The following is a 20,217-nucleotide window of genomic DNA, read 5'->3' as shown; positions in this document are numbered from 1 at the left end:
TACTGAGTAGTTAATTAGAAGCTTTGGTTCAACTCCTTCCTTAATCTGGAAGCTATATTTCATTTTAATTAGGAGATATGATAAGGGATTTAAGACTTGGCAGGACCATAATGGGATTAAACTCTCTTCCTGAAATATAAATTTTTTATGAATTGTTTATGACATTTTGTTAGTGGCATGTTTTAAATAGAGAACAGTTTTCCTTGTGAACATCAAATACTCTAGAAGTCTCACTATACATGGGGGTTGTTTTCTATATTTGCACTGTGTAAATAAACCATGACTATGGAAAAGAGTCAAAGACTTCATGAAAATCAAAACAAAAAATCAGTATCTACATTATGGCACTTTCAAAGAGACTCATCAATAATTATTGATACAATAGTAAATTTCTCTTTCTACTACCCCCTAGGACTTTGGGGCACAACACCCTTTCTGTTTCACAGACAACAGATTATTTTCTTAAATGCATTTTTTCATGTTGATGCTTTGAATACTTTATACAAAAAAATGCAATTATCTTATATATGAAGGGATTATTAACGTTCTCATCATTTGGTAAAAACAGATCAGCGATGCCTCCTGTTAAGAGAAGGTGGAATGAGGCTCATGTCTGAGGGCAAGCTTGGAAAGTTTCTTGCTAGCAATTCATGAGTCACTATGAAGATTTCAAGACAATAATTTTGGACCTTAGCTGGCTCTGCTGCAATTTTGCAGAGGCTAGACCATCAGTAAGCTCTTTTGATGTAACTACTCTGCTGTTCACTATATTGACATGCACGTTTATTTGATCCAACCTGTCTCTTCATTGGGTTGCACTTCTTGGGTCCATAGAGATGAACAACATTTCTCACATCCTCCTTCCTTCTGTCTTGCCCCAGGTTCCTTTATTTCTCAAGCCTCTGTGGTCAAGTTTTGTGATTGATGTTGAATTGTTTCCTTTGTTCTTTGCAAAGCTTGGGATCCTTGAACCATTTTAACCTTTTAACTTTTGTTTTCAGTTACTAATTACGGGGATCTCAGATTTCCAATATGCTTTATTTTACAATCTTCCAATGTCTTTCCACAGATCTTCAAAAGCTCTTTCAAGTTGCTTCTGCCAAGTAGTGTATGATGTCTGTGCTTGCTCATACCCCTTGATGCTTCCACCTTTCCCTCTATGATCTTTACCTGGCAACGGCTGCCACCTGTACTGCTATGCAGGTCCTGAAATTGTTTTATGCTTTATGTCAAATACTTGGGGAGAATGTATTGTTCATGATGGTTATAGCAGATACCATTTTTTTTTCTAAATGATTCTGCTTTGGTATAATTTGTTCTGTGCTAAGATTCATACCATCAAACTCAAAAAGGGCCTTTTGAAATTCCAGTCTAAGTATGCCCATCTCCTTTTCAAAATCACTTGAAACCTTTCTTGTTTTTGTTATCTATTTCATCATTAGTTGTAATTTCTGGAACATGCATTAAATTAATATTTTCAGTGAACTTGGGACTCAATTTTTTCCCCTCCAGATTTTAGTAACTCCTCAATTTTATCTCATTCCATCTAACCTAGGCCTAGGGGTGAACTTACTTTTTTACAATTTCCCTACATTAGTGAGCAATACATTGTCATATGACTTGAAGGTAAGGATAACATGGAAAAAGAAAAAAGTAATATGAAGCCATTTCTTATAACTGGTGATATCTGTTTCCAATTTTTTTTAAAGATATAGTATTACCTCACAATAAAAGTATTTACATCTTTAGTTCATTTCAGTGCTCTCATGGTTTGCCTGCTTTAGTGGTTGGCACCATTGGGACTAAAATATTTACAGCAAGGAGGTATTGGCATTATTATTTTTGTTGTTATTATTTAGAAGCAGTCTGGTATAATAGAAACCTAGCCTTGGAATCAAGAAGACAAGTTCAAGCCACAGCCCTGTGTGACCCTGGGCAAGTCATTTAACATCCTAACATCCCATCCCCCACCCCAAGCAACTCTCTAGAAGTATAAGTTCTTCAGGAGTTTTTGATCTGCAATAGTAGGTGAATTTTCCTCCCTAGGAATTTTCTATGCCAGTGAAACCACTGGTATTCTTTTGACCAAAAAATTTAAAAAAACATTACCAACATCATTATTCTTAGTCTTATCCACAACTCGTAAATGACTTAGGCCTCTACACAGGGAAGGGTTGGTAAGCTTGTAAAGTTGGCTGCATTTCTAATCAAACTCTGCTCTTTACGTACAAAATGATGGTTGTTACAAACATGCAGACCCATTTAGAATTACACTAATCTGGCCAAATTCCATGAATATTTTTCCTAAATCTAAGCAGCGGGATGAAGATGATGCTAACAAGCTAAGCAAGGTCCCAAGATAACTGAGTAGGTTTTCAGGTACCAGAAAAGCATCCTGTACAGCCTAGAAGTGAAGGGAAATAAGTTGTAAAAGACTCTGAAATATTTATCTTTCCAACATAATATTCTACAGATCTGCAGTGGAGCTCTTGGGCCTCATAGTTTTGTATAACTGGTAAGGACCTGTAGATGAATAACATTTGAAGCTGCAGGACAAGACACCATCTTAAGAAATAAGAATTGCTGTTGGGGCATCTCAACAGAGAAAACCTGGGCTCCATGCACATGTAGCAGAAGCAGCTGAAGTTTAAGAAGTCTATTTGTACCTGTGGTTGTTCTTGCTGTCAAGTCATTTCAGTCATGTCCAACCCTTCGTGACCCCATTTTGGGGTTTTCTTGGCAAAAGACTCTGGAGTAGTTTCCTATTTCCTCTCCAGCTCATTTTACAGATGAGGAACTGAGGTAAAAATGGTCTAAATGACTTTCCTAGGGTTGCACAGCTAGTAAGTGTCTGAGGCCAGATTTGAACTCAGAAAGATGAATCTTCCTGAATCCAAGCCCAGTACTCTATCCACTGTACCACCTAGCTACCCATTCTATACCTAATATAGTTCTCTGCCCATTATATCCTAAATCAGAAGTCCAGAGTAAACAAATGGCATTCTAAGGGGTAGAGAGAAAGCTGCTTAAAGCTGATTTTCCAATCGGGGAATCAGGACACAATAATGAATCACTGAGTTACCTGCTAAGCCATGGCAAGCATGCTCACAGCTTTCCCTTCCATTCTTCTTGGGGATGGCCTACCATCAGACTGATCTTGGATTTATATCCCGTGCCTCTATATGGCAACTCATGTCCCTCTCTCTTGCTTAGAATGTTAGAGTCGGAAGGCACTCTGTTTGCAAAGGTGTTAAAATGGCCCACAAAACTTCTAATGGCTCAATTGGGTATGGAAAGCTATCTTATCCTACAGGGTAAGATAGGGGAGAAGAGAATAAGTGAACAGGTGGATGATAGAGGGCAGGGCAGATTGGGGGAGGGAGTAATCAGAAGCAAACACTTCTGAGGAAGGACAGGGTCAAAAGAGAGAATAGAATAAACAGGGGGTCGGGCAGGATAAGATGAAGGGAAATATACTTAGTTTTCCACAGCGTGACTACTATGGAAGTATTTTGCATGACTATGCAAGTATAACCTGTATCGAGTTGCTTGCCTTCTCAATGAGGATGGCTGGGGAGAGAGGAAGGGAGAAAATTTGGAACCCAAAGTTTTAAAAACAAATGTTAAAAAAAAATTGTTTTTACATGCAACTTGTATAAGACATACAAGCAATGGGGTATAGAAATTTATCCTGCCCTACAGGAAAATAGAAGAGGAAGGGAATAAGAGAAGGGGGGGGTGGAGATAGAAGGGAAGGCAGATTAGTGGAAAGAGTATTCTAAGTGCATGCTGTCTTGGGGTTGGGGGACAGATGAGATGAGGAGAAAATCTGGAACTCAAAATCCTGTGGAAGTGAATGTTGAAAACTAAAACTAAATAAATTAATGGATAAAAAATTTTAAAAAAGAAAAATTAAAAATTAAAAAAGAAATTAAAAAAAAACTTCCAGTGGCCAAATGGGATTAAAATGTAATTGGGAAATGTTTAACAAAATAAATAAAAATACAATATAACATAGATAATGTTAATTTGTGGTTCTCTAAGTCAATATGCAGCCTTCTAGAACCCATTTCTATTTGAGTTTGACACCACTGCTTTAGAGGTCATCAAATTTAAGAATGAAACCCCACTACATACAAAATACTCATAATTATCCTGTCCCTTGGATTAGAACTTCTTGATACTAGAAATGATGTCATTTTTCCTCCTTCTATCCTTTCAATCTAATACACAATTCCTTGAAGGTAGTCCATGCTTAATAAATACTTGTTTAATTGAACTTTTCAAGCCCTTCAAATAAGAGAAGTAGTGAACTTGGTAGCAAATGGCATGCTGGCTTGGTCTGACTAAGGGAAAGAATGAGAAGGCATCCAGCGATGTGTGACACAGGTAAAAATAAAATTGACCTGCTTCAGTTGAGGAAAAAGGATCACATCTCTGGACTGTACTCATGTAAAACTAGTGACTTACTTCATCTTGGTATACACACTTGAGTCTTAATCAATCACTTTAAACTGAAAAAGAAGCATATGGCCCACTCCTCCCCCTTCTATGAATAAATTTGAAGAAGGTGAAGAACTCATGACAGCACCTCTCTGAAAAGCAGACCAGACCATAATTTACTAAGGTCTATACTCACTCCTACCCCTAAGAGTCTGATATTGTAAATGAGTTGTAGTCTAGAGGGAAAACTCCCCTACAGCCTGGCCTCACAGTGATCTTGCTTACTGTAGGTGAAATATTTCTCAAGGTAAGAAAAAAAAAAGCTATAAATAAATTATGCTACTTAGGCCTCTTGTCAGTTGCTTTAAATGAATGATGGCTGAAATACACAAGATGGAGCTTTAAATCAGGGCCCTCTTCATCTGAGCCTGAGAGAAAAGATAAACACCAGCTCATCCTCAGCTGCAAGAGCTATTTAGGAAGAAATTAAAAAAGAAACAGAGAAGGCATCCCTATTGCTGGTCTGTATTCACTTCCAGCAATCCTAAGGCTACTTTGAGAATTGCCACAGGCCAGAAATTTGACCTTCTGGCCCCAGGGTAAGATTTCGCCTCCTTCACTCTTTCCCTCCTTCTCCTCTAAGCCAAGATTCTTCTGACAGGCAGAGAACAGGTCCTTGCCCCTTGCTCTCTTGAAACAGCTCAGAGTGCTTTGTGCAGAAGCCAAGAAGAAAGTGGCCCCATTTCAACCCTGTCTGTATTTGGGCCATGCCAATCCTACCCAACTGTGAGACAAATGAGGCAGTCTTCACTGCCTGGCTGGCCCTACCCTGGCAGTGCACCCTTGGGCTGCTATGAGACACTGGCCTTGATCAGCCCCTCAGGGAGACTCCCAGGGTTGCCTAGGTCCCTGTCAGCATCTTCCAGCTGGTTTTTTTCAATCTCCCCTTCACCTCAAGCACCTTTCGTTCTTGCCCAAACTAAGTTGGGCTATCAGTAGGTGCTGGGTCAACAGTTCAGACCCAGCCCAAGTTCCCCTGCTTTGCTCTCTCAGAATCCCTGTGTCTCCTCTCAGTTTCTCTGAGCTGCTGCTTAAAGGATGCACCTGGTGCATGAATCCCCTTTCCAATAGCCCTAACAAGAGGTCAGCCAGTCTGCATGGGATGGCCTTTGGTGACAGGGAGCTCACCATCTTTCAACCTTGAAATTCTTCCCAATGCAGCTGGATTTGGAAGATGCCATCAATATTTCAATACTCCAAGGACTTCGTATTTCATCAGCATGGGTATGCTCTTGACCAATGAAGCCTGCTATCTCCATTGGTTTTTAATGTGGCTGAATTGGTATCAGGCCTCCCTTAACTAAGCTACTTTGGTTCTTCAGTCACTAGATATCCAGGCTGTTATAGGGCCCACACTCAAATCAAAGTCTTGTTAATTCAGGAGGACTAGACAGAATTTTTGTTCTCCTATATAGCCTCGAAGAACTCAGGATTTCTTCCATACTATGGTAAGTTGTGAGAGTGGACTTTGGTGGTCATATTAATAGGAATAGCAGCTCACATTTATAAAGAACTTCAAAGTTTATAAAAGATTAAGAATATGGCCTTTTAGAAAAGTTGAATGATGGATTCACACTTTGGATAGGAGCTGGACTGGAAGATCTCTGAGAGGCTAAAAGCACATTAACTTCTGCTGCTCCCAAAGACAGTAATTGGTAAACAGAACAAATTCAATCCTGGCCTCCAGACACCACATTTCCTTCCTGGAAATGACTTCAGGCAAGGAGGCATGGCATCCCTGCATGGAATGCTTCTCAGTCATTACAGAACTATTCTCAATGCTGTGAATATTCTGAATTGCCAATGCAATGCTAGTGCTTCGGCATCCAATCCAGTCCCATTCTGTTCCCCTATCCATCCTCCAAATAATAGAGTGGTATTCTGAGTCCTTGCCACATGTATCAAACCTCATAAAGTAGTACTTGAATGTGTCTCTTTTTTGAACTCTTCTCAGACCAGTTCTGGTCACTTATCAGGCACAAAGCTTATAATGTTTGCCCATCAAATTGTTTTCTTTGAAAAACTACAATTTAAGTACCCAATACACCAAAAGCACTTTCAGCACTGCGCAGGCCTGACAGAAGGACTACTTTAGAGGGGTACCTGCATTCACTTACAACAGCTGGAGGATCATTCCATTCTTCATAAGAGATGGCAGCATATGGGTAGATCCGGTCATTGATGATCTGAAGGGTGGCCATAGCAATAGATTTCATTGACTGGAAGTAGGCTTCCCAGAACCATCTGGCCTGCAAGAGAAAGTAACCAACACTCAAGGACCACAGAAGATGCTTCACCCAGCAGGAAGTAAGCAGGCCTCCCTCCTGTGTCCTTGTGGCCCTCCTGCCCTTCTGGTTGACCCCTCCAACGCTTATGCACTTCCCACTCAAGCACTTGCTCTGGCTACCTGTGTGGGCTTCTCTTGTTTAGTACCTGAATCACTAGCTTCCTCTCTTTCTCAGCTCTTGCCCTTACATCAGGGCACTTCAACGTCTACACTGAGACTCTGTCAAATTCCTTTTGTTGTTGTTTTCTTGTTCCACCTGTGTCCAACTCTTCATTGCCCCCTTATAGGAGAAGGGGCCTTTCTTGGCAGAAATACCGGAGCGGTTTGCCATTTCCTTCTCCAGCTCACTTTACAGTCAAATTCTCTAACCTCCCTAAATCCTGTGATGTGTTCCTTCCCTCTCTCTCAGGGTCACACCATGGATCTTACCATTATCCACAAATGTTCCCCATCTTTAATCAAAAACACTGACACTGCTCTCTCTGAATCTAGCCTCCCCTCATGCCATGTCTCCTTAGGCCTTATCCCTCCTAAGCCTATTTTTTGTCTTCATTATGATCTCGAATCCCTCCACACCTCAGTTCTTTCTGAGTCTTTTTACTTCACTTTGCTGACTTCCAAATCTTGACTCAATAAGGTTAGCCAATTTAATTCCACAGTCATCAAATGTCAAATCCTTTATCCCCTTGTCTGATCATTGCTCCTCTTTTGCCAAACCTCAGTCCTGGATTACTCCCACCATCTGCCTCCTCCTCTCCAACTCACATGCTGATTAATGGAGCTGGAGGAAGTCACACAACCATGTTGAATGGGTATACTATAAATTCATGTTATCCAACTTCAACTGGGTCCTCCTTGGAGGAAGGCAATCTTTTTATTCTTCCCTAATTGATTCCCTATTTCACTCCCCTTAGAAACTCTTTCAAACCTCTTCTCTTCTCAAGTTTTTCATACTTCCCTCTCCTTCTACTCTTCCAGCTGAGAACTGCATCTCTTGGTTTACTAAGAAAAATAAGGCCACTTGCCATGGGCTTTTCTAATAAGTCTCTAATAACAAGATGGCCCTTCTTGACAAGGCCAACCACTCTACATGTGCCCTTGATCCCATCTCCTACCATCTTCTCAAGCACACTGCCCTTTTAACTATCCCCTCATCCTCATTCTGATCTTCAGTCTCTTCCTATCTACTGGTTCCTTTCCTACTACTTTCAAAAATGTCCACATTTCCCCCAGTCTTAAAAAAAAACCTTCAATATTCCCTAAGATCTCCTCAAGCTATTATCCTAGATCTCTCTCCTTCCTTTCTGAGCTTTCTACACTATTTTGTTACATTCACTTTCTCTCTTCTCTCTCACTTGCTGCTGAAACTTTTGCAATCTAGCTTACAACCTCATCACTTAATTAAAACAGTTCTCTCCAAAGTTCCCAACAATCTCTTAAGTGACAAATTGGATGGATTTTTCTTAGTCTTCATCTAACTTGACCATGGCTGACCATCCTCTCCTCCTGGATGCTCTCTCCTCTCTAGGTTTTTACGACACTACTCTCCTGGTTCTCTTCCTACTGTCTGACTGCTTCTTTCTCAGTCTTCTTTGCTGGTTCACCATCCACATGTATCTCCTAACTATGGGTAGCTCTGTCCCTCTCAGGGATAGCTAAAGGCAGCTAGGTGGCACAGTAGATGGAGCGCTGGGCCTGGAGTCAAGAAGACTCAACTTCCTGAGTTCAAATCTGGCCTCAGATACTGGGTGATCCTGGGCAAGTCACTTAACTCTGTTTGCCTCAGTTTCCCCATCTATAAAGTGAACTGGAAAAGAAAATGACAAACCATTCCAGTCTCCTTGCCAAGAAAACTCCAAAATGGGGTCACAAAATGTCGGACATGACTGAAAACAACTACACATACATCCCTCTTGTCGCCTCTATACTTTCTCTCCTGGTCGCTACATTAGCTCCTATGAGTTTAATTATTATCTCTATGTAGATGACTTACAGACGTGTATATTCAGATCCGCTCTCTCTGCTGACCTTTAGTATCCATTCTCCAATAACTGCCTATTGGACATATCAAACTAGATGTCCCAGAGACAACTCAAACTCAGCATTTCTGACACCAAAGCCCTCCCTCTTCCACATTCCTCTGCTCCCATTGAAGGCGCCACATTCTTCCAGTCTCTAAGATCTGTAACTTTGATACTGTTCCCTCCACATATTCAGTCAGCTGCCAAATCCTGCCATGTCTACCTTCACAACACCTCTGGCACCAGATTCTTAGGCCCCCCTCACTCAAACCCCATGCAAGGAAAGGCCCTTGCCGCTTCTCACCTAGATTGCTGCCACATCCTCCTCATTGGTCTCCCTGTCTCAAGCCTCTCCTTACTCTAGTCTCTCCCATACACACAATACATGCACAATTTTCCTTAGATTCATCTCTGGACTTTATCACTCCCCTGCTCAATGAACGCCAGTGGTTTCCTATTGCCTCTAGTTTACAATATTAACTTTATTTATTTATTTATTTGTTTTTTTTGGCTAGGCAATGGGGTCACACAGTTAGTAAGTGTTATGTGTCTGAGGCTGGATTTGAACTCAGGTCCTCCTGAATCCAGGGCGAGCGCTCTATCCACTGCACCACCTAACTGCCCCTACAATATTAACTTTAAAAGATTTAAAAGCCCTTCATAATCTAGCCTCAGCCTTCCTTGCCAGACTCAGTGCACACCATTCCCCTTCCTCCACATTCTGCAATCCAGGCTCCTTATGTACAACATCCCACTCCCATCTCTATGTCTTTGCCCTAAGTGTACTTCCTCCTTTGTCTGACTTCACAGAATTCCTCTTTTGCATCAAGATGCAGCTCAAGTATCAATTCTACATGAAGCCTTTCCTGATCCCCCCACTATGCTACTACCCTCCATCTATCTTCTCTGCATTTACATTCAAGTTCTTTATATCTATTTTTCTATACACTGCTTTAGAATGTAAGCTCATTGTGAGTAGGATTTGTTTCATTCTTGGCATTTGTATATCTAGAGCTGTGCACAGTGCCTGATACATAGAACAGAGGCTCGTGTCAACTGACTGACTGATGCATGGCATCTCCTGTGCAATTCTTCAGTGGTGAGACACTGCAGCCTGCTCACAATCACTCTGGTTCTCTCCATTGCCCTTCGGGTCACTTGTTCTCAGTTGGTTTGGGGTTCCTTTTCTCAGACTGTGAACATACTCCAGATTGTTTCACAGCCACAGAGCATCACTGGGAGACAATTTGTTCTTTCTCTAACCACTGAAACAACCTGTCTAAATCTGTTCAATGTTATATTGCTTTTCTCTTTTCTTTGCGATCAAGCAGGGAGTGACCAATCCTGACCTTAGCAGATTGACAATGAAGCATGCTTCCTTCCTCTCAAGAGAAAGATGGTCATCTCTAGGTGTGTTAACAGACACAGACCTCACGGTGACCAACATGCTTCCTCATTTCGCTTAGCTGTACTTTTTTGTTGTGAGGGAGGATTCAAATGGAGCCCCAGAGGGCGAGGGGGATGTGGTTTAAGGAGGTTATAGGAAATGACAGTAATGTTTAAGGAAGATCAATGAAATATTTATTTTAAAACATTTTTGAAAGAACATCTGTGTTTAAAAGATGGCATCCATGTTTAAATGAGGAACCCTTGTTTCAGGGAGAAGCTTGAGGTCATCAAAAATACTTCTCAATTTCCCAAAGGCAATCCAACCCACTGCCTTCCTCTTAATTCTGGATTCAATTCAGTGCCCATTTGTGATGTTTATCCAAGATCAATGTAGTGATAGACCAACTCTATGGGCCATCTACTCACTGCAAGTCTAGTGTAGACTAAATAGGCATATACTATATAAATACGTCCACGGCAACCCATCGAAACATGAGACATTATTAAAAGTGAGTCATAGAATATGCTCAATTAAGAACTGCTGTACTTATTATTATTAATGAATATAATAAATTAAAATAATTTGTGTCATTGTATTATTTAGCTCATACTTCCATGGTGTCTTAAGATTTACAAAGTGCTTTCCTCACAATGGATCTGAAGCAATACTCAAGGCAGTTCCTTTTCAAGTGATCATACAACCTACACTCCAGTCTCATGTTCCAAAAAACCAAAATCAACCCAAGCATTGAGAGCTTTTTCATTTTTAATCTAAGTTAAGACGATTTGGCTAAATATTCTAAAGTTCTGTGCCCATAGCTAATCCACGGAGGAGACAGAAACTCTTCGAGCTGGTAGGAAAGAGCGCGTGGTAACCAATCCACCCAGAACATTAGCCAAAAGTACAACTAGAGAATATGGCTTCAAAGTCCAAATGCCTCAAATCATCCAAGCCTGTCCACCCATCCTCAGCCCCATAGGAAAGGAAGGCGACTTTGCCAAGAATCACAGCTCAAGTGTTTTAGCCTGGGGTTAAGTGAACTTCCCAGATTAAATTGCTTCTGCAGCTCCTCAGTAACATTTTAATTTATGGTTTCTCAAGGACTCCAGTGCAGCAATTTGCCTCAGGGCAAAGGAGCCTCACAAAAAACTTTGTGACTTTCATCAAGAGGGCAGAATCAAACAGTCCATGTGATTGTTTTTTCTACAATATGGACCACATTTTTCTCTCTCCAGTGTCCGGATAGTGGATTCTTCATTTGTGTCCCTAAGAAGCCCCAGGAGGACAGGCCCTCCCCAGCTGTGACCAACAGAATGGCTGACATTTTTAGAATGGCATTTTAGAACTTCCCAAAGCACTTTCCTCATAACAATGCTGGGACTATAGCAGTAGACAGACCAGTTTACAAGAGTTTTTAAATTAAATATATCAGTTTACTCAGTTAAAAGGGAATATTATTTTTCTAGTTTTCCAGAGATCTTCAGAAAACTGGATAACAGCTACCAAATTGCCATGGGTTTACTGTTACTGAATTTAGGAATGTGGTAATTAACTTTTGGTTCTATTGGGTTGGCACTATCCCCATGGGAGACTGCACCTATTTCAACCTCAAAACTGACGTTGAGAAAGTTTATAAAAGAAGATGGGGGAAGTGGACAAACACTGGAGTTGGGGCTGCTTAGGAGACCAGGATTCGAGGCCCAGCTGCACGATCCTAAACAAGTCATAACCTCTCTGAGATTCTGCTTCTTCACCTGTAAAGTGAGGAAACGAGACTTGTGCCACTTATTTCAGGGTTATTGGAAGGTACAAATGACAAGGTAAATAAAATGCTTCATAACTGTAATAGGAACAGGAGAGGAAAAAAAAAATACATCAGAATGGGAAACATGGAATACCCTAAGCAGAGAAAGCACATGAATCAGGAAGTCAATGGTGGCAAAATCCAAGCACCTTCTAAATTTCCCACAAGGACACCATTAAAATTTTGGGACTTCCAGAAGAAAAGCAAACAAAGTGGCAGCCTATGCCATCTACAACTGGTCCTTTCCACTCAACAGATTCTCCAGACAGCTAACTTTCAGTGTAGGAAGATGTACAAAATCACCAGTGACGTTCAAATGATAAAGTGTACAACAGTTCAATGAATACCACAGACATCTATACCTTTTTGGAATATCAGTCTAGGGAGAAAGCAGACAAGGGCTCTGTCCCTGCTCTTATTCTGTTCAACATGTGAATCAATGACTTGAATGAAGGCAAAGGTGAAATGATGATCAATTTTGGAAATGAAACAAAGCTGAAAGGAATCATTAGCACAGTGGGTGACAGAACCCAAAAAGAATAGAACCTGAAGTGGATTCAAGTCATTTTCTAAAGTGCAGGTCTAATCACGTCTCACCCCACCCCCATCCCCCATCCCACACACTCTCAATAAGTTCCAGTGGCTTCCTATTGCATCCAGGATCAGATACGTAATGCTCTGTTTGACATTCAAAACCCTTCATAGCCTAGCCCCCTCCTACCTTTTCAGTCTTCTTACACCTTACTGACCTAATATATACTCTTTGATACCATGACAGTGGCTTCCTGGCTGTTCTACAAACTCCACTGCTCAGTTCTGGACACTCACTCTGGCTGCCCCTATGCCTGGAACCATCTCCCTCCTCAGTTCCAACTACTGACCTCCTTGACTTCCTTTAAGTCCCAACTAAAATCCCACTTTCTAAGAAGGCCTTCCCCAACACCACTGCCTTCCCTCTGTTAATTATTTCCCATTTATGCTGCATATAGTTTGCTTTGTATATACTTGTTTGCATGTTGTCTCCCTCATTAGACTGGCATATAGAAGATACTTAATAAATGGCAATGGATTGACTGAATTGAAAATAAATTTTTGTTAATCAAAAAAAATAATTTTGAAAAAGATACTGTGCTAGATGCTGGAGACACAAAGACAAAAATGCCCTCAAGAAGCTTACATTCTATTGGTGAAAACAATATGTTCAGAGATAAGTAAATACAAGGTAACATACAAAGAAAAAAAGCTCAGTCAAGAATCTTGGGATGACAGGATTAGAGGAGCAAGGTACCTTACTGGTCATCTAATGCGGTGCTCCCAAGTACTGACATTAAGCAGAAGACCTGGGAATTAAACGTAGGTCCTCTAACTCCAAATCAATAAATGACTTCATAATCAATAAGCATTTATTATGCACCTAACACATGTCAGGCACTAGGTTTACAGAGAAAAACAGACCAGTTATTTTTCATAGTAGATATCTCAAATTTTCTTCTATTTTAAAAATCTTTGGATTTTGTTCTAGTATTTCTTGAGGTCTCATGAAACCAATGATTTCTACTTGGTCTATCCTAACTTATATTCTAATTCATTACTTGGATACAGCTTTCCACCTTCTTATCTAAGCTGTTCATTCTTCTTTCAATCTTTTCCTCTCAAGCCCTTATTCCATACATAATTCTATTGTTTTCAGCTCTTGCTGCATTCTTTCCAGGTACTCTTGAGGTCCTTGTGGCCAAGCAATTTTTTTTCCTCTGAAGCTCTGCTTATGGTCTCTTCCTGTGGGTTGATCTCTTTTCTGTATCTGGACCCAAAATATTTCTTCATAGTATTTGGTGCTTTCTGCTTACTCACACTGGGTTTTTGTGCCAGGATACTCTTGACCTCTTACACTCTTGGAAAGCGTGGTCATGCCCTGCTTGGTTTTGACCCCTGTTTCCTGGTCTCTTGTGGCTGGATTCTATCTCCTTTAGCATGCCTATACCCAGAGTGCTAAAAGAGACTTCAATGGACTCAAGAGTGAAGAGGTCAACTGTAACTTTCCTAATTAGATGAAATGCCTCTCCTAAACCTAACAGCATTTCCCTCCATAACAGTAGCCATTTTCCCCTTTTTGTCAACTTTGCCAATGTGATGGGTATAACGTGAAACCTTTACATATTTAATTACACAACCAAACAGTCACTTTAATTTGCATTCTTCTAATTATTAGAGACTTGGGATTTTTTTTCACATGGCTATATGGATTTCTTCCACTGAGGATTGCTTATTCATATCTTTTAACCATTTGTCAACTGGAGGATGGCTCTGGGTCTTATTTTTACAAATCTGAATCAGTTCATTATACATCTTGGAAATGAGACCTTTAGGTGAGAAACTTGCAATGCAGATTTTTTTTTTCCCCAGTTAGCTGTTTCCCTTCAAATCTTGGCCTCACTTGGATTTGCTTGTGGAAAACCTTTTTAACTTTATATAATCAAAACTCTCCATTTTTGATTCTGTGACCTTCTTTATCTCTTATTTGGTCATGACTTCTATTATCCTTCGATCTAAAAGATAGCATCTTTCTTATTCCTGTAATTTGTTAAGCATGTAACCTTTCAGACCTAGAGGCAGCTAGATGCCATAGTGGATAGAGCGTTGGGTGTGAAGGCAGGAAGACCCAAGTTCAAATCCTGCCTCAGACACTTAAACTAGATAGTTCTGTGACTCTAAACAAGTCAGGTACATACTATCTGGGTAAATGCAAGTTTAGTTAATCCGTTAAGTCATCACATGTATAATCCATATCATTTTGCTTGCCTTCTCAATGGGTGTAGGAGGGGCAGGAGAGAGGAATCTGGAATTTAAAATTTTTTAAAATAAATGTTAAAAAAAATTTACGTGTAATTGAGAAATATTTAACAAAACAAATAAAAACGTATTTGAAAAAAAGAAAAAGTTGAGTCAGTCTTAACCTGTCTGCCTCATTTTCCTCATCTGTAAAAAGAGGATAATAATAGGACATACTTCCTAGGATTGTGAAGATAAAATGGGAAAACATTCGTAAGGCACTTTGCAAACTTTAAAGTGCCCCATAAATGCTAAGTTATTATTATTGTTACTTAAGCAATATGTCCATCTGGAGTTTAACTTGGCATGTGGTGTGAGGAGTTCGTGGGTCTTTCCCCACTCCAACCCCTCCTTCACTCAGCAGCCACCATGATTCTTCTTCTAAAGCGTAGGCCTGACCTCAGGGGCTCCAGTGCTCCCTATAAAATCCTCTGATTGGCATTTAAAGCTCTTTGTAAGTTGGCCCTTTCCTATTTTCTTACACTTTACTCCCCTCCAAACAATCTCAGATCCAGTGACCCCTCAAACATGACGCTCTATTCCCCTCACTGTATCTTTGCCCTGGCAGTCTCCCGGTCATGCTCCCCTCAGCCTGGCCTCTCAGTTCCTCCCTGGTTTTCCTTCAAGACTCAGATCAAATCCAACCTTCTACAGGGGAAGTCTTTTTTTAGACCCCCTGGCTACTAGTGTCTTCCTCTCTCAGATTCCTCTCTATCTACTCACATACTAGAGGCACCTAGGTAGCAGAGTGAACAGGGCAGTGGGCCTAGAGTCAGGAAAACTTGAATTCAAATCCAGCCTCAGATACTTAGTAGCTATGTGACCTTGGACAAGTCACTTAATTTTTGTCTGCCTCAGTTTCCTCAACTGCAAAGTAGGGACAATAATGGTACCTGCTTCCCAGGGTTGTTGTGAAGATCAAATGAGATAATATTTGTAAAGTGTTTATCACAACGTCTAGGATACAGTCAGTGCTATATAAATGCTAGCTATTGTCATCAATCATCATCATTTTATCTTGTATGTGCCTACTTTAGGGCCGCTAGGTGACATAGTGGATCGAGTGCCATGCCCAAAGTCCGGAAGACTTGTCTTCCTGAGTTCAAATCCGGCCTCAGGCATTACTAGCTATGACCCTGGGCAAGTCACCTAACTGTGTTTGCCTCAGTTTCCTTATATGCCAAATGAGCTGGAGAAGGAAATGGCAAACCATTCTAGCATCTTTGCCAAGAAAACCCCAAGTCACAGAGAGGTGGACACAAATGGAAAATGATGGAACAACAAACAACAAAGTGCCCCATTTACATACTCTTTACATGCGGTATTCCTCCTTAGAATATCAGTTCCTTGAAGGCAAGAACTGGTTTTGCCTTTGTTTATCAGCAACATTTAGCACAGTGACGGGCACTTAATAAACACTTGTTACGCTACTGAGTGACCAATGTTGAGGGCTGGAATGGTGCAGCCTGCCAGCACATCTCACAGCGGCCTCACATTGTAGAAGTGGTATGATGGCTGCTACCCACAAGCCTCAAAGAGGATCTAAGAACTGCTCCACACACACCCCAAGCCAGGCCAGGGGATTTCTGGTAGCCATCTAGAGAATGCCGCAATGAGTCAAAAAACTTCCAAGCCTCCTCTCAGGGCTCAGTGCTTCTCCCAGGAGCTGCAGCAAGGCTGCATCTTAGGGACCTGCTCCAGTCAGCAAAGGCTCTATTTTAAGTCCCAGAGCCCCAGGAGAACAGCTGAAGACCATTTTAAAATGCAGCCAATGCCCAGAGCAGTATCAAATATATCATACTTTAATGGGGTTTTCATTCCTTTCCTAGAGAACTCATACTCAGTCTAATGAGCTCTTCAAATAGTTAATCTCTATTAGGATAGAGTCTCCAAGGAGTCCATGACTTTAGTCCTCTTTTCCCTCCTTATCTTTTTTTTTTAAATCAAAACTTACCAACCCCTTCCTTGAAGTTGCAAAGGTGGTAAAATGGATAAAATTAGAATTCCATATCTAATACAGAATGATAGTGCCCTAGAGCTGAAGGAATCTTAGAAATTAACTTAATTCAGTAATTCTCAAAAGGTGATCTGAAGTCCTCAAGGGTTCCTGAGACCTTTTCAGGAGGTCTGTGGGACCAAAGTTGTTTTTACAATTCATTTGTAATATGGTAAATATCAATAGACATAAAACCCACATGAAAAAGCTCTTTGGGGAGGATATTTCTCAATAAGTTTTAAGAGTATAAAATGGTCCTCAGACCAGAGTTTGACAACTGCCAATTTAGTCCAGGGTCTTCATTAGACAGTTTCCTGAGACCCACAGAGGGGATCTGATGGAACTCATCATTGCAACAGACAAGATCTGAGATGCTCAATGGAAAGAGAGACCTAAGAGCTAGGCATCCTATGCCTTAACATATCACCTTCAAAAAGAAGGAAGGTTTCATGGATTGTAATGGCAAAACAGAGTCAGACTGCAGAGTTGGCAGGATATTGGACTTTATATATCAGAAAAAGCAGGACCACTAGACTTATGCTGGAAAATCAAGAGACAGTTAACTCCAGTTAACTCCTGCAATTTGGATGGACTTTAATTATTCATTTAAATATGCTTTGTACTTATCTGCTCTACTTCTGACCTCTGGCCTGCTCTTTCAACCCCAATGTTCCTCTTAAACAGCATTAATCAATAATAGCTACAAAGGACTTTAGAGGATGTCTAATCAAAACCCATTATTTACAGATGAGAAAACAGATTCAGTGAGGCGGATGATTTGGTTCAAGGTCACACAGGTAGTAAATAAGTGAAGAGAGAAGCAGGATTTGAGTCTGGGTCCATTGTCTTTTCAGTGAAAAACTAACATTAAAGGTATCACTAGACATTTCAGCCACCATGTCCTGCTGTCTTGTAAAATAAGTCAGTCGATAAGCATTGATTAAGAACCTACCTACCACATGCCAGGCACTGTGCTAAGTGTTGGAGACATGAAGAAAGAAAAAAACAAGCCTGCCTTCAAGGAGTCACCATTCACGGGGAGAAGACAACAACTAAGTCCATACAAGATCTACTCTTCAGTAGGTGGAGGGGAATCTGAGAGTGGAAGGTACCAGCAGCCAGGGGGCCTGGGAAAGCCCCCCCTCCACCCTTGCAGAAGGTGAGATTTGAGGAGGGTCTTGAAGGAAACCAGGGGAATTAAGAGGTCAGGCGGAGAGGAGCACAGACATTCCCTGCATGGGGCAAAGGTGCAGAGAGGGGGATGGAGAATCATGTTTGAGGGGTCACTGGATCTGAAATTGTGTGGAGGGGAATAAAATGTAAGAAAACAGGACAAGTAGGAAAGGGACAGCTTACAAAGAGCTTTGAGCCCTCTCTGCTTTGTTCTCCAAAATCTCTAGATCTTCTGGGAAGGCACAATGGATAAGCCTCTCATTTTGACTGCACTTTTAGCACCCACCTTCCTTTTCCCACAACCAGATAGTTCTCGGCCTCCATCAGGAAAAGGTGAGGGGCCTTGTTTTACAAAGGGCCTGCACGGGACAATTTCTCCTTTCTATGTAATTTTAGATTTGTCCTTCTGGTAGTTTTAGATTTGTCTCACCAGAGTCACTATAAGGTTAAAAAAATAAGCAAACGCACGGACCATTTCTCAAACACTGCTCCTAAACATAGATAACTAGGGAATTTAGAGGCTTATGTACAAGAAGAAGCCCACCCTTTAGCTAAAAAACAATCCCCTTCTATTCAAATCCAGCGTCAGATTTCATTCAAGGGGTTTGGGGGAAGAAAAGAAAAAAAGAGTTCTATGGAATTTCATTGGAAAGAATTCCCCCCCCCAAAAAAAAACCCATAGTATAAACTCCTAAATAGGCACAAAACTTAGGAAAGAAGCCTGAATAGCAAGGACCAGGGAAAAGAAGTCCATTGATGATGGTAATAAAACCTCTCATTTCTATAGTACCTTACCAAGCACTACTGGCTTATAAAGAATTTTTCCCTGTGAGGTTTGTGGTACAAGGATTATTATGCCCATTTCTCACATGAGAACACTGAGGTTCAGAGAGTAACTTAGCCAAAGCCATGAAGCTAATGAGCACCCAAACTAGGCTCTGAACCTGGGTCTCTGGATTCCATGCACAGTATTCATTCCTTTACAACACTTCATCTCTCCAAAAGCAGGACAATTCCTGAAAGTTCCCATTTGGAGGTGGTGTTTTCCTTCGAAATAAAAACACCAGGGGCCAATAGCTCTTTACAAGCTCTTTACGAGCTCACACAGCATCATGTTACGTGGTTCATTCATAGAAAGACTTTTAAAACCTAGTGTTAATATTGGAGAATAGAGATTAGATTGATGGCAGTCTTCCACCCCTGAAGCTGGAATGAAAACACAAACACAGGACAAGAAAAGTGCAAGGAATGGAGAGCCACTGCATGGCCACCAGGACAGTCCCCAGTTTCTCCATATAGTACAGAGTATGGTTCAGAGAAGATGGAAATTCAGCAAATTGGTGGCTGCACATGAAGTGGTTGCCGGGGGAGCACTAAGAAAGAGAGGAATCCAGTGGGAGAAATCACCCCTAGGATACTTTCAGGCCAGGCAGTCTTCACAAAACAGCTTTACCTCGAGGGAAAAGCCAAGTGCCCCTCAGGAACATGGATGCCAAGCCTAATACCTGCTTCTACTCCCTGGCTGCTGTATGGGAGGCCTCAGGGTGCAGGGCCCTCTGCACACAGCCTGAATCAGGCAGCTAACATGGGAACCTTCCCTTTCCAAATGAGTATGCCTACAGGATCAATGAGTGACTTCAAGGATGCCTTCCTCTTTACACCATAGCATATACGCCATGTATACACCTTAGCATTCAGTGAAAAGGGCACTGAATTTGAAGTTAGAGGATCAGGATGCAAAGGCATGCTACCATAGCACCAACATGACTATTTGGATAAGTCTATCCCAAGGAGATTGCAGAAAACCTACTGGTCACTCTACCCTTCTCAAAAGTGAGAAACCATTGGAGTTGTGAATTGATTCAACCATTCTGGAGAGCAATTTGGAACTATGCCCAAAGGGCTCTAAAACTGTGCATACCCTTTGATCCGGCAATACCACTACTAGGTCTATATCCCAAAGACATCATAAAAAAGGGGAAAGGACCCACACGTACAAAAATATTTATAACAACTCTTTTCGTGGTGGCAAAGAATTGGAAATTGTGAGGATATCTATCAATTGAGGAACGGCTGAACAAGTTGTGGTATATTAATGTAATGTAATACTATTGTTCCATAAGAAATTATGAGCAAGCAGATATCAGAAAAACCTGGAAAGATTTACATGAACTGATGCTGAATGAAGTAAGCAGAACCAGGAGAACATGGTAC

General features: G+C 41.0%; 1 protein-coding gene across 2 annotated transcripts in view; it reads right to left on the bottom strand.

Annotated features, from left to right (window-relative positions):
- EXT2 (exostosin glycosyltransferase 2) overlaps positions 1 to 20,217 on the bottom strand; it is a 195,850-nt gene that overhangs the window by 96,360 nt on the left and 79,273 nt on the right. For both annotated transcript variants that reach the window (XM_021009725.2, XM_021009727.2), the window contains exon 8: positions 6,621 to 6,752. In XM_021009725.2, the coding sequence (XP_020865384.1) occupies positions 6,621 to 6,752 (132 nt within the window). The remainder of the gene's footprint in view (positions 1 to 6,620; positions 6,753 to 20,217) is intronic.

Source organism: Phascolarctos cinereus, unplaced genomic scaffold (assembly GCF_003287225.1).
Source record: "Phascolarctos cinereus isolate Bilbo 61053 unplaced genomic scaffold, phaCin_HiC Scaffold_9;HRSCAF=440, whole genome shotgun sequence".
In the NCBI taxonomy this organism is placed as follows: domain Eukaryota; kingdom Metazoa; phylum Chordata; class Mammalia; order Diprotodontia; family Phascolarctidae; genus Phascolarctos; species Phascolarctos cinereus.
The sequence above is the reverse complement of the archived record's forward strand: the minus strand, read 5'-3'. Positions and strand labels throughout refer to the sequence as shown.